At 44.7% G+C, this 14,016-nt stretch overlaps 1 protein-coding gene across 1 annotated transcript; it reads right to left on the bottom strand.

Annotated features, from left to right (window-relative positions):
- Nucleotides 1-6,141: 6,141 nt before the first annotated feature.
- LOC134625659 (SE-cephalotoxin-like) lies at nt 6,142-9,346 on the bottom strand. The gene is made up of 2 exons (XM_063470915.1): nt 9,290-9,346; nt 6,142-7,898 (listed from the first exon to the last, which is right to left on the bottom strand). The coding sequence occupies exon 2, from the start codon at nt 7,894-7,896 to the stop codon at nt 6,301-6,303; it is 1,596 nt and encodes a 531-aa protein (XP_063326985.1). The 5' UTR covers nt 7,897-7,898; nt 9,290-9,346; the 3' UTR covers nt 6,142-6,300.
- Between the last annotated feature and the right edge of the window lie 4,670 nt (nt 9,347-14,016).

Below are 14,016 nucleotides of genomic sequence, written 5' to 3'. Positions count from 1 at the left end.
CAGCTTCATTTAGAAAAAGCAGGTTCAACACCTCCCATGTCGATATCGGCCAGTTGCTGAGTCAGATGCTCAGCCAGATCGTTCCTGGCGATGGCCCTAAAAATCTCCAGGGTGAAGACCACGGCCTGATGGGGGTGGTGCTGCACCATCAGATCCACAGTTTCATGTCGGTCTGCCCTCTCCAGCTGGTATGCAGGTATATCCCGCATCCTGCGTCCCAGTTGCCACTTGAAACTGGTAAACTGCTCCGCAGTCAGTCTATTCAGCTCTCCCAGGAGCAGTATCATGACCTGTGCCCTGTTAAAAATCACACAACTTTAGATTCCTGCAGAAGAAAACTTGAAAAGCATTAAAATAATTCTGCTTTCCTCTAAGACAGACACTTCCTCACAGCCAATCACATAGCAGCGATCGGTCAGGAACGCCTCCTAATGTCAGGAAGTGAAACAGAAAGGGCCTGCAGCGCTCTACAAAGGTGGATGGTCGTCTTATAGAGGCTGATTTCAGAAAGCATGAACATAAACTGAGTCGCACACACGCAACAACATAACCACGAACACCCTCCCCCACCCTCTTCAGCAAGCTTCAGACAATTTTTCAACGGCTTCCTCCTCGCAAAAGCACCGAAGAGTTTCAGGAAGAAGACGAACGTGAACAGATCGTTACGCTGATCGTGCGAATAGTTTAAGGGTTCATACAGGAAGTTTCACAGGCACGTTTATCCTAATCACATCCATATGGAGGAAGGAGGTCGACAGTCGGGACAAGCAGAAGTCTCATTAAAAGTTCTTTAAACACTCACTGATTTTCTTCCATCGTGCTGCGTCCACTCGCTCTGAAGAAGAAGGAGGAGCTCTGTGACGTCAACACGCAAAGACTCCTGGGAAGAATTTGCCCCGTACGCCTGGAGCTTCATCCTTTGTTTGAAGACAGACGAATGTTCTCTGTGGAAACTTCTATGTCTGGCCTTTAGCTCTCAGTGAAGCAGATGCAGTTTGTTGGCAGTAGGCTGTGTTGCTACACGGACATTTTAGAGCGTGACACACAGGAATGAGCGTGCTGTGATGACACACTGTATGTTGCTATGTAACGCAGCAGAGTCAGTCTGAGCCCCTGTTATGAATACCCTGTTGGGTGGTCTGGAGTCTGTTACAAATGAAACCAGAATACAACAACTGCAGAGGTTTACCTGAACACAGGTGTACTCTCAGTCCGTGTCACGGTTCTGGATCTTTCACCCAGGGTTTTGTGTTTATGGACTTTTCCATCTCATTTCCTGGTTTTGTTTTCTTGTGCTTATGTTGTTTGGTGATTATTTGAGCTTGTTGAGTTTCCTTTCTGTGTTGTCGCCCATGTTTATTCACCTGTTACGTTCTTAGTCTAGGCGTGTTTTGAACGCAACATGAATTGGGGGCTCGTCCATCCTTTTTTTTCGTCTCGTCGAGTTGACTTGGGGTGTGGGCTCGTTTGTTCTTTGTTCTTTATTCTTTGCCGTTGTCGCAGGTAGGTTACCTGTGTTCTTTGTTGGCTCTACTTTTCTGGTTGGCAGTTTTTTCTTGTGTGGGCTGGTGTGTGTTAGTACGGAATTTAAATTGGAGGATTTCACTTTGAGTCCAACTGAGGAAAAGTTGGACAGATGTAAAAAGGATGACCTCATTCTTATTGCCAATTTCTTTGATGTGACCGTGCCATTGAATGCAAAGAAAAAAAGAGCTGAAAGAGCTCCTGTGTGTTAAACTGCTGGCCGCCCCTGATTTCACACGCCTGTTCAAGCTTCAGGTGGATGCCAGTGCTTTGGGGGCTGGTGCAGTGCTTTTGCAGGAGGATGAACATGGCATTGACCATCCAGTCTGTTTCTTTTCCAAAAAAATTCCTAAAACACCAGTTACATTACAGCACAATTGAAAAGGAAGCCTTAGCCTTATTGCTAGCCTTGCAGCACTTTGAAGTGTACCTTGGGTCCAGTCTCCTTCCAACCGTCGTGTTCTCTGACCACAACCCTCTCCAGTTCCTAACTCAGATGCAGAACAGCCACCAGCGCCTTATGCGCTGGTCCTTACTCCTCCAGGACTTCAACATTGAAATCCGGTACAAAAAGGGCTTAGAGAACGTCATGGCTGATGTCCTCTCTAGGTCATGAATCAAACATTTCATTTGGGGTTAAATGTTTGATTTTTGGTTGGGGGGAAATGTTATGATCCAGTGTTGTCAGTGTTTGTGTTATGTGCGACTCCTCCCACCAGAGGATGGCTGTGGATGTTTTCCCCTTTTCTCTTAGGAGGTGGACCTGGGCGCGCCTGCTGAGTAGTTGGGTGGAGTCTCTTCCTGTCCTCGGATTGGATAATTGGTTTATCACCTCCAGTATTTAACCACCAGATGACAGCCACCTGGCCCCCCTCTCTCCTAGCCTCCACCATTCAACAAAAAACCTTGTGGTTTTGAATCTTTGTTTCATGGAGTGTCTTTGCCCATTGTTTTGCAAGTATAACCGTGTGTGTATGTGTGTGTGTGTGTGTGTGTGTGGTGTTAGAACCTTAATTTTGTAAATAGATTTGTAAAGTAGCAATTGTGTATTTTGTTCACCTTGTATATATTGTTCACTGCAGCAGCCTAGTAGGCGTGAGAAGCCATTTTTGTTGATTAAGTTTTCTCCTGTTTTTCATTTAGAAAGTTAGGTAAGTGAATTGTCTTTTGTTTGGTTTTCATTTGTGTAGGAAAGCATAGGGACCATTAGGGAGTTTTGTGTGTTATTTTTGGCACTGCTCACTGCTGAAGCAACTAAATGGCTGCTTAGCACTTTAAAAGATACTACAGTTTGTGTTCTTGCTTTGGTGGAGCGGGAGTGGGCCAATTGGATCATAACACACCCGTCAGTGTTTCCTCTGCTCTTCATCAGACTGTTAATCTACCCTTGTGGTTCTCCACGGTCCGTGTTCTGTTCCTTGCGTATGTCAGCTTAGGTTTTCTGTTTTAGTTCTCTGTTCTGTTTTGGTTTTTAGTTCTGTATTTTCTGCCAATCAGCCTTAATAAATCAATAGCTCAGCTTCAGTTAACTCCTTCCTGCCTATAATCATCTGCATTTGGGTCCTCGCTTCGCATGATCTCGGTCTCATGGATCTTATTTGAAGCTTGGTGGTTCGATCCCCGACTCCTTGTAACGAGAGACAGAGGGAAGACGGCCCAGTCACAGGACACGGAAGACCAAGGTTAAAGTTCAAAATGCAAAAATTCAATCCAACTGGACATCAGCCAGAGAAGCAAATAATTCCGGTAAGGGGTAAAATCCGACTTCCCAAAAGTGACAGACGAGGAGATAAAACAGACTGAAGTGCAGCGTGACCACTGACAGACAAATAAATGATTGAACCAGAACCAACACACTGCTCGGCCTACAGATCGATGACATCAACACCAACGTCCATGAACTACAGGACTCCTGGCCTGACGAGGTAGCTCTTCTGGGTTGTAGCCAGAGGTTGTTTGGTTTCCCCGATGTATAAATCCTGGCAATCCTCCTGGCACTTAACAGCGTACACTATGTTACTCTGTTTGTGTCGGGGGACCCGATCCTTGGAGTGGACCAGTTTTTGGCGCAGCGTGTTTTGAGGTTTAAAAGCCACAGAGACACAGTGTTTAGAAAAAATTAGTCTCAACTGCTCCTGACATGTACGGGATCACTACAGGTTTTCACTTAGTCAGAGGTTGTCCTTCTGTCCTGGATCAGCTGGAGCTTTCTTTTGGTGCCTTCCCAGCTTTGACAAAAGTCCAGCTGGGAAGGCTAACCTGCCACTTTTCATATCCTCCCTCGTGAATTTGATCCGTGGAGTGTGAAACGTCCTGAGATTTGATTTTCACCCAGGTGTCATCCACATACCTGGACCAATGACACACATCAACACAATAAGCACAATGTGCCACACCCTCCGTGAGGTGTCATCTCCACATCACTACTTGCAAAACATAACAAAACATGAGGCAGGAACAAACTATCCAAAATCAAATGCTCAAACACAAAATTCATCTTAACAACAAATTAACGTCGAGACCTGTGAAACATAAGCACAAACATTTAAGACTCAAACCATGTTGTCTCACATACTTCTTGTTTGTATGTCAAGGACAGTTTTTCTGGGGATTTATTCACTTTTATTGTTGTGACAGAAAGTCTGAGTTCTGTGTTGCCCTTCTGGAGATAAACTCTCTGATCTCCTGATGGAGCATCCCTAGGATATCCAGCTTTGTGTTTATGGACTCTAAAACACTTACCCCAGGTCGGTTGTGAGTAGGTCTTCCTCTTTTTGTCGGTCTGCTTGGTCGGGTTGTCCAGATGTTTGTTGGATTCCTCCATGACACACTGCTCAAAATATGGGTTCCTCCACCCTGGATGGCGATGCCACTCGTGGTCGTATGGTTGTTAAATGTAAAGTGGAAGTTTGATCTCGTTTACTGAGAGCTGCACAAAGTCTGCCCTGTTCTGTGTGTGCTGATCAGCTCTGCAGAGGTTTTAGCTGTTTGGACACGACTGACCCAGCTGGCAATTAAGATGCAAACTGCACCGATTATTCTCGCAGGAAAGTATGCTTATTGAGTTTTTCATAGATTCATTTTATACTTTTATTTGAAAGCAAACTGAATCTTGTCTTTGTGCAAAAGTGCAAAGTTTCCCTGACCTGAGTGGACAGACTCAATAATGTTAAAGTACACCTGCATCAGTTAAAGGATGAACAGCCATGTTCATGTCAGTACAGACGCTGGCTCTGCAGCTCTGACTGCAGTGAGATATTATCGGGTTTATGTGGTGACTGCTGCTGATCTTAACAAAATGTTTGAACAAATATTCGGCTTTGGAGCAGAGTTTGTTTTTAACCCTGTCAGGCATGAATTATGACAACCTCAATCAGGATCAGGCCTGAAAAGATGAATAAAAATACTTAAGAAAAAAATCCTGATTGAGGTTGTCATAATTCATGCACAACCAGCAGGTGGCAGGGTATGGAGTGACACGTCAGTGTCCAATACTGTACTGGTTTATGTGCAAGTATACCACCAACACCAATACAAGTGCACACAAATACCAGCAAACAGCCTTTGAATAGCTGTAGTGACCACTGTGTGTGAAAGGGTTAATGTGGAGGTTACAAAGCAGTCTGAATCATTGTTAATGAGTAACGTCTGTCACACAGACACACTCTGTGCAGCCCACACCCACTGAGAGAAATTAACTGAAATGCAATGAACACTAACTCTTTTTTTTTTACAGTTTTCCTGCAGGTGACTGAGGCAGACCTGCAGACCTGCGCTGTCGTCTCACGTTTGCAGCTCTAGCGACTCATTTGTCCCGGTGTTGTCCCCAGCTGCCCTCAGATTCACGGCTCAGCACCCCCGACATGAAACAGTCATGTATGTCTGCACTTAATGCTGATCACACTTTAAGTATATTTGTAGCCAAATCTAAACCAACTGAGGAAAAAGTCCAAAGGCGGAGCCACCGTGTTACATGTACGTGTGTCGTTACATGTTTCCTCCTCAGCATCCTGCCTGTATGCTGCTCCTTACAGCTGATCGTAGAGCAGCACAGCTTCTGTTTCACACTGACTGTTATCAGCTGCATGAAGAGGACATGATGTCTTTTATTTGACAGCATTAGTTGGAGATAAATTATTTGAATTTGAGGAGCAGGATCGCACCTCCTAACGTGTCCTCTGTCTGTAGATGACATCGCCGGCCCTACAAGCCGTTCGTTTTCCTGCCCCACCCTCCCTCCTCCTTTTTCAGTTCTTTCACTTGTCATTAGGACACGGAGGTCTGCCCGGCCCCTCTGAGGCCTTCCCAAACTCCAGCTCAATTCATGTTCAAGCCATCTTGTCTCTCTCTACTAAAATGCTGTCAAACCAAAGATGAGGAAGTCAAAGTGAAAGATTTTCATCGTTTTTTTGCAGCTTCCAGAATGACTTCACGACGTTACTCTGACCCGTGAAGCTTCAGCGGACGCAAACATGAAGGAGAAAAGCACCTGTTCCCAGTGGATCCCATCCCCAACCGCAGCCATGGTTTCAGATATTTTAAGAATCAGACACAGTCCAGGTTCACACTGTCTTTATTTGTGGTCACATAGTTAATTATTTTCATGGCAAGCACAAAGAAAACATAACGAATACATCGTTAAAGCAACACTGCCTTACACATGACTGATCACAGATACCTCAGCCTGTCTGTTTGTTGTCATGTTTGCAGTCGACTGCTGTGTCAGCGCATTCACAGTAATGTGGTTTTTAGTGAGTGCGCTCAGATCCTCCAGATTTAGTTCGGCGGTGACGGCGGAGCTCTCTGCACAGTAAACCCTACATCTATTGGCAGCACAGTGGTGTTCATCTTGTGTTCACACCTGTCTCCCAGGTAACTGTCGGGGCAGTCGCACAGGTGTTGGTTGGAGTCCAGCAGCCTCTTGCACTGTCCCCCGTTCAGACACGTATCAGGATGGCAGACGGCGAGGGACCGGGAGTAATGGATGCAGATTTGACTGAAAATGGATGGAAGCCAATCATACCTCCAACATCTGAAGGACTTCATGGCTGCTGGGACTTCCACTAAGTCATTCCACTGAAACTTGATGCTGTGCATCACCTTTAAAAACTGACCTACAGAAACTCCATCGACCTCGCGGTTGCAGTTGTTCTGTGCGATTTCATCGCAGTCTGTTTCTGGCACAGTGTAAAAGTAATATGGCTCCGGGTTACACACGTCCAGCTCCTTTACCACTGCTGCTGCTTTAGTGTCCTGCTCTTCTTTCAGAGTGTAGCCCACAGCCACAGTGACACTGTCCACAGGGATCTTTGTCATATTGTAAAAGGCATATGTTGTGTCTGTATCAGTGTCATATACCACCACCACCCAGCTGTACCAGTTGTACTTCTGGTCCAGAACCGTCTTCACCTGAACAGCGATGGCTTGCTTGTTATTAGCACTGTGAGCTTTGGCGGTCTCTATCACGTCGTTCTTCATGAACTGCTCATAGTTGGTCAGACAGAACTGTACAGCTGAAATCTGAGCTTCAGAGACTTTCTTGAACATCTGTGTGTGTTCAGCTTCTTTGGCTGCTGTGTTTAAACCCAGGAGTTTCCAGTAGAACTGGTTGACTAGCATCCCCTTCCACAGCAGGCTGCTTAAATATAAGTTGTATTTTCCGATCTGACTAGTGTCACATTTAAACTTCCTCTTCAGGAGTTCGTTGATGTTTCCGCTCAGAGACGTGCTGGTGACGGTCAGGTAATGGTAAAGGTTGGTCATACCGGTCTCAGCTCCCGTGTTCTCATAGTAGTTGGTGAATATCTGTGCCAGTCGCTGTTTGTCCTCACCTCGCATCAGCTCGCCACTCTCTCGAAACTCGTTGAACTTCCTCCAGGCGTTGAGGATGCGGAGTTCATCTTGAGAGTAGACGCTGATGTAGCTGAACCACTCTACGTCTGTTGCCAGGTCAGAGATCTGGATGGAGAGTGAATCCATCTTCCTGTTTACTTCAGCGAAGCCTTCCTTCACGGCCTTCAGCACTGGGTCGTCCTGTGGGATGAAGACTAGGACCATGCTGATGACAGAGGAGGCCACACCTCCGATGCCAGGGGCCAGGCTAGCGAAGTTTGAAAGGCTTTTGATTACACCTACCACCTTATCAGGGTTAATATTTTCCATCACGTCTTTAAACAGAGACAGAGAATCTTTGACAGCATTCAGAACTTGATCAGCTTGGTCTCTGCTGTCTTCAGGCAGGTCTCTGCGAGCCCTGTAAGGTGGTGAGAGGTCAGCTGTGACGGGGTCACGGGGCCGAGCAGAGGAGGTCGTCCAGTAGAGAAACAGCAGTGAAGCCAAGAGCATCGAGGAGGGCCACCAACGGGATGCCATGGCTGTAACACACAACATGAAAGTCATTTGTAAATGAACGAGCAGCTCTCAGGTTCACCTCCATGAAGAATAACTGTGTGTAGGTCCTGCAGCACCAAACACTTACAGGACAAACGAGACGAGAGCTGCGTGTCTTTGTTTGCTCTGAAAAAAGTCTCGTAGCTTCATCAGGAAGCTGTCAGATGCTGCCAAACCATTTCAGTTTTATGATATTATAAAAATGTTTTAGTTTACTAAAATAAAAACTTGAAAAAATGAAAAATAACTGAAACAGTTACAGAGGATCTCACTCTAAGTATTATATTTAAAGCCAGCAGGAGAAGAATCACAGGGTCAAACAGACGTTACTGACACGGGAGCCGGGCGTGCACGTCACTGCTACTTCTGCACGCGTGTCCATTTCACACTGTGGAGAGGCAAAGCGTGAAGTGGACACAGTGGACGGGCATGTCTGTTTGATGCTTTGCTGTGATATTGGCTGGTGAGGCTTTCATACACGTGTTCATTCAGACTCTGGATGCCTGTAAGAGACTCTGAGTCACTGCTTCCAACAGTTCTGTCCTCATAGCATCACCTGTGCTGATTGCTCCAAATGTGGCCCGGGACGTACGCCCTGCATACAGTATTAGTTACAACACTACAATTAAAAGTTTTCAAACAATAAAAACTAACCTGCAGTAAGAAAATCCACTCTGGAAACTAACTCAAACAAAACTAAATTACAAATAAAAAGTCAAAGTGACAGAAAAATAAAAATAACAGCTGGCAGATCCATCCTGCTGCGTCAGCATCTTCAGTCCCTCGCTCAACGAAAAGCCTGAAAACTAAACAAATCCATGTGCGAGCAAGCCAGCCCACATGTGTCTGCACACTTTCAGGATAAGACAAGTAAGAACACCAACAGGAACTTTAGTAAAACTACAAGACAATCAATAAATGACTTAATTACAGATAAATTAATTTTACAGGCACTAAAAATAACATTTGAAATAAAGGAAATTATACATGAATATATTCAAAGTTTAATTGCTTTTATGCTTTGATTTTGTATTTGTTTGCCTTTCTATTAACTCCCAAATTCATTTACTTTTGTCCATTTAGTTTCCTATTTGTTCCTGTGTTTAATGCACGTGTTCGATTCTGTTGATCCAGTTATGAAGTCATTCAGTCGTTTGTGAATCCCGGTCAGCGTGGTTGTCCATTTATGCATGAAACAGCACACACACACACACACACACACACACACACACACACACACACACACACACACAGTTGTTAGCCTCGTTAAACTTCATCAGTTCGTGTCTTTAACGGTTTAAATCCGGATGTAAAAACCCTTTAAATGAAGTGTTTTCATAGGTGAGCGTTCGTGCAATAGAGTGACAAAGCAGACCTGCAGAGGTGCGGCTGATCCTGTTCGCTCAGCAGGTGTTAGTGGTTCAGTCGTGAGGTTGCTGCAGTCTGGGAGAAAGAAAGTTCTGAGCTTGACTGCGCAGAATCATCAGATTTTATGGGCTGCTAACAGGCCACACCTTCCTTTCAGTCACATGACTTTTTGTTTGGGGCAGCTGGAGACTGTTATGGAGAAATCATAGTGATGAAGGAAATTGAAATTGACTGCTTCATGTTCACTGGTTCTAAACACCAACCACAGCAGCTGAGTCCAGTTACTTTGAAATGCTTAGAATTTGAGTACTTTGTGTGAGAGCCACTGGGTGTCAACCACAGTTATTTCTACACTGATGTTTGGAGCTAAGGAGAGACTGTCCAAATACATGAACTGGATGTTAGATAAAAGAATGAGGGCTAAAGAAGGAAGGTCTGTGTGAAACTGCAGGCAATCACACTGAAGTGACCCTTCAGACCTGAACCTGGAACTCTCCCCTGCAGTCAAGGGTTAGTGGGTTCAATGGTCTCTCTGCAGAGTGAAGGCCAAAGTCCCGAGGACACCAAAGCTTGTTTGGCAGACTGTCAGAGTTTGCATATCCTTCCAGTGACCTCAGTCCTGTGACTTCAAATGAACCGAGTCTGCCTGGTAGAATCTCAGATATCGATCCAGAATCTGAACACAAGCTTCCAAAAGCAGGTGTTCAAAGTGCAACTTGATCACATGTTATTAGGGCTGCATGTACAAATCTAACATTGTGTGGTTCCAGTTCTGCACTGGAAAAATAACAATTAGGATGACATTCATGCCCATGCGTGGATGCAAACGTCTGACCATAACTGTAACACCTCTGACTCCAAAATTTCACATTTTTAACAGCAGTTACCAATGTATCATTATTATTATCATTATCATTATTAGGGCCCGAGCACTGAGAGTGCGACGGCCCTATTGTATCTGCTCCGTTTATTAGGGCCCGAGCACCGAGAGTGCGAAGGCCCTATTGTATCTGCTCCGTTTATTAGGGCCCGAGCACCGAGAGTGCGAAGGCCCTATTGTATCTGCTCTGTTTCTTCTTCTTCTTATTAGGGCCCGAGCACTGAGAGTGCGAAGGCCCTATTGTATCTGCTCCGTTTCTTCTTCTTCTTATTAGGGCCCGAGCACTGAGAGTGCGAAGGCCCTATTGTATCTGCTCCGTTTCTTATTATTAGGGCCCGAGCACTGAGAGTGCGAAGGCCCTATTGTATCTGCTCTGTTTCTTCTTCTTCTTATTAGGGCCCGAGCACTGAGAGTGCGAAGGCCCTATTGTATCTGCTCCGTTTCTTCTTCTTCTTCTTCTTCTTCTTCTTCTTCTTCTTATTATTATTATTATTATTATTATTATTATTATTATTATTATTAGGGCCCGAGCACCGAGAGTGCGAAGGCCCTATTGTATCTGCTCTGTTTATTATTATTATTATTATTATTATTATTATTATTATTATTTTTCATTGAAATGAATTGCCTTTTTGAGGGCTTTAACATGCTCAAAAACTCATGAAATTTTGCACACATGCCAGGTCTGGTGAAAAATTTAGTATTTTAATGGTTTTACATATGAGCATTTGGAAATGGCTCTGTAGCGCCACCTATGCCTTGTTAAATGCAGCCCTACGAACACATCATTTGAGCTACATGGATGAAATTTGGCACACATGTGTGTCATGCCAAGACGAACAAAAAAGTCTGTTATGGCCCATTGACGCAAACCCAACAGGAAGTCCGCAATTTAGAAGTGAAAGTGACATTTTGGCTCTAATTTTGCAATTTCCATGCCTCGAACTTTTTCGAACTCCTCCTTGGGATTTGGTCGTATAAGCTTCATATTTGGTCAGTGTCAACTACACACCTGGGCCATGTTAAATTGCGGAGCTTTTGAGTTTTCGCGATACTGTGAGGCCGTGGCGCCACGGCGAATTTCGATGACTCGCCATGAAAATCTTATTGTCTCTCATTCTGTCATACATGGTCCGACGTGGACCAAAGAGCACACATATGATAAGGCTCCACCCCTGAACATATTTCAACTGCCATATTTGACACCAGGGACAGCGCCACCTAGTGGGAACAGGAAATGTCATGTTTTACACTTTGGTGTACAGTATTGTCATGAGTGACATTTGCAACCTCAAATTTCTCCAGGAAAGCCTTAAGGAGTTGGTCTTGGCTTACAGTGAAAACTGTGAGTTTTCGCGAAAGGGTGTGACCCCAGCAGCATGGCGAACATTGATGCCTCGCCATAAAGAAACAAATTAGTATAACTCAATGAAAACCAATCTGATCCGTACCAGACTTTACAGGCATGATGTCAGACCCCCCCTGAACAGATTGATGTGCCCATTGTCAGGAATACGAGGAGCGCCACCTAGTGGCAAAAGAAAATGTCATGTCTTTCATTTTGTTGCACTGATTTTCACAGGTTCATCGTGGCCACCTGAAAAGCGGTGAATATCACCATCAGTCCCTCGTGATGCTTCAGTGAGAAAATTGTGACTTTAAACTGAACGGCGCACCCTGGTGGTAACCCAGTTCACCATGACCATTGAAGTGGCTTTTGAGGGGCTTGGAAAGTGTGAAAAGTCTTAAAATTTGGCGCACGCCTCCAATGTGATGAGGGCTTTGTTGTTTTGTGATCACTTTCCTTGAATAGTGCAAAATGGCTCCAGAGCGCCCCCTACAAAATTTCAAAACAACAGCCCCTGCTCTGTGTTTTATCTATGAGTCTGAAACCTGGTGAGCTTATGGTAGATGTCAAGATGTACAAAAAAGTCTCTTGGAGCAATATCCCAAATCCAACAGGAAGTCAGCCATTTTTAAATGAATGTGTAATTTTGGGGACATTTTCACCTCTTTTCAGGCACCGTTCTTTGACGAACTCCTCCAAGGGATTTCATCACATTGGCGCGATCTCCTGTCTGTGGAATCTAAAGACCTTTGTGATGTTAAATTGCGAAGCTTTTTACGTTCAGGGAAACGGGGTGGTCATGGCGGTACATGGAGTTTCAATCACTCGCCAAAAAGCAGTAATCTGCTGTCAGTCAAAAACACAATGTCCAATCTCTCCCAAAGGTCGCAAGTGTGATGAGACTCGAGCTCGGAAATGTTTGTTATGCCATTTGTCCGTAATGGTTAGAGTGCCACCTAGTGGGACGACTATAATAATGGTTGAATGAGATGAAATTTTAGCTGGTGGTTAAATGCATGAATTCCATCAATGTGACATCAGATCGGACGTGCTTGGTTTTAGGTGTTGGGCGTGGCTCGACGTGCTGGGGTGCGAGGGCCCTCATATCGCTGCTTGCAGCTTTAATTAGGGCCCGAGCACCGAGAGTGCGAAGGCCCTATTGTATCTGCTCCGTTTCTTCTTATTATTATTATTATTATTATTATTATTATTATTATTATTTTTCATTGAAATGAATTGCCTTTTTGAGGGCTTTAACATGCTCAAAAACTCATGAAATTTTGCACACATGTCAGGTCTGGTGAAAAATTTTGTATTTTAATGGTTTTACATATGAGTATTGGGAAATGGCTCTGTAGCGCCACCTATGCCTTGTTAAATGCAGCCCTACGAACACATCGTTTGAGCTACATGTATGAAATCTGGCACACATGTGTATCATGCCAAGTCGAACAAAAAAGTCTGTGGGACCATTGTCGCAAACCCAACAGGAAGTCCGCCATTTTGGATTGAAGGTCATATTTTGGCTCTAATTTTGCCATTTCCGTGCCTCGAACTTTTTCGAACTCCTCCTTGGGATTTGGTCATAGAAGCTTCATCTTTGGTCAGTGTCAACTACACACCTGGGCCATGTTAAATTGCGGAGCTTTTGAGTTTTCGTGATATGGTGAGGCCGTGGCGCCATGGCGAATTTCAATGATTCGCCATGAAAATCTTATTGTCTCTCATTATGTCATACATGGTCCGACCTGGACCAAAGAGCACACATATGATAAGGCTCCACCCCTGAACATATTTCAACTGCCATATTTGACATGAGGGACAGCGCCACCTAGTGGGAACAGGAAATGTCATGTTTTACACTTCGGGGTACAGTATTGTGATCGATGACATCTGCGGCCTCAAATTTCTTCAGGAAAGCCTTAAGGAGTTGGTCTTGGGTTACCGTGAAAACTGTGACTTTTCGTCAGAGGGTGTGACCCCTGCAGAATGGCGAACATTGATGTCTCGCCATGAAGAAACAAATTAGTATAACTCAATGAAATGCAGTCTGATCAGTACCAGACATTACAGGCATGATGTCAGACCCGCCCTGAACAGATTGATGTGCCCATTGTCAGGAATACGTAGAGCGCCACCTAGTGGGAAGAGGAAATGTCATGTCTTACATTTTGTTGTACTGATTTTCACAGGTACATCGTAGCCACCTCAAAAGCGGTGAATATCACGATCAGTCCCTCGTGATGCTTCAGTGAGAAAATTGTGACTTTAAACTGAACGGCGCACCCTGGTGGCAACGCAGTTCACCATGAAAGATGAAACGGATTTTGAGGGGCTTGCAAAGTTTAAGAAGTCTTGAAATTTGGCGCACACCTCCAATGTGATGAGGGCTTTCTTGTTATGTGATCACTTTCCGTGAATAGCGCAAAATGGCTCCATAGCGCCCCCTACAAAATTTCAAAACAACAGCCCCTGCTCTGTGTTTTATGTATGAGTCTGAAACTTG

This window comes from Pelmatolapia mariae, linkage group LG4, assembly GCF_036321145.2.
Source record: "Pelmatolapia mariae isolate MD_Pm_ZW linkage group LG4, Pm_UMD_F_2, whole genome shotgun sequence".
Taxonomy (NCBI): Eukaryota; Metazoa; Chordata; class Actinopteri; order Cichliformes; family Cichlidae; genus Pelmatolapia; species Pelmatolapia mariae.
The sequence above is the reverse complement of the archived record's forward strand: the minus strand, read 5'-3'. Positions and strand labels throughout refer to the sequence as shown.

What these genes read in the sequence shown, in the direction of transcription:
- LOC134625659 (XM_063470915.1), bottom strand. Translation starts at nt 7,896, where the DNA reads ATGGCATCCCGTTGGTGGCCCTCCTCGATGCTCTTGGCTTCACTGCTG.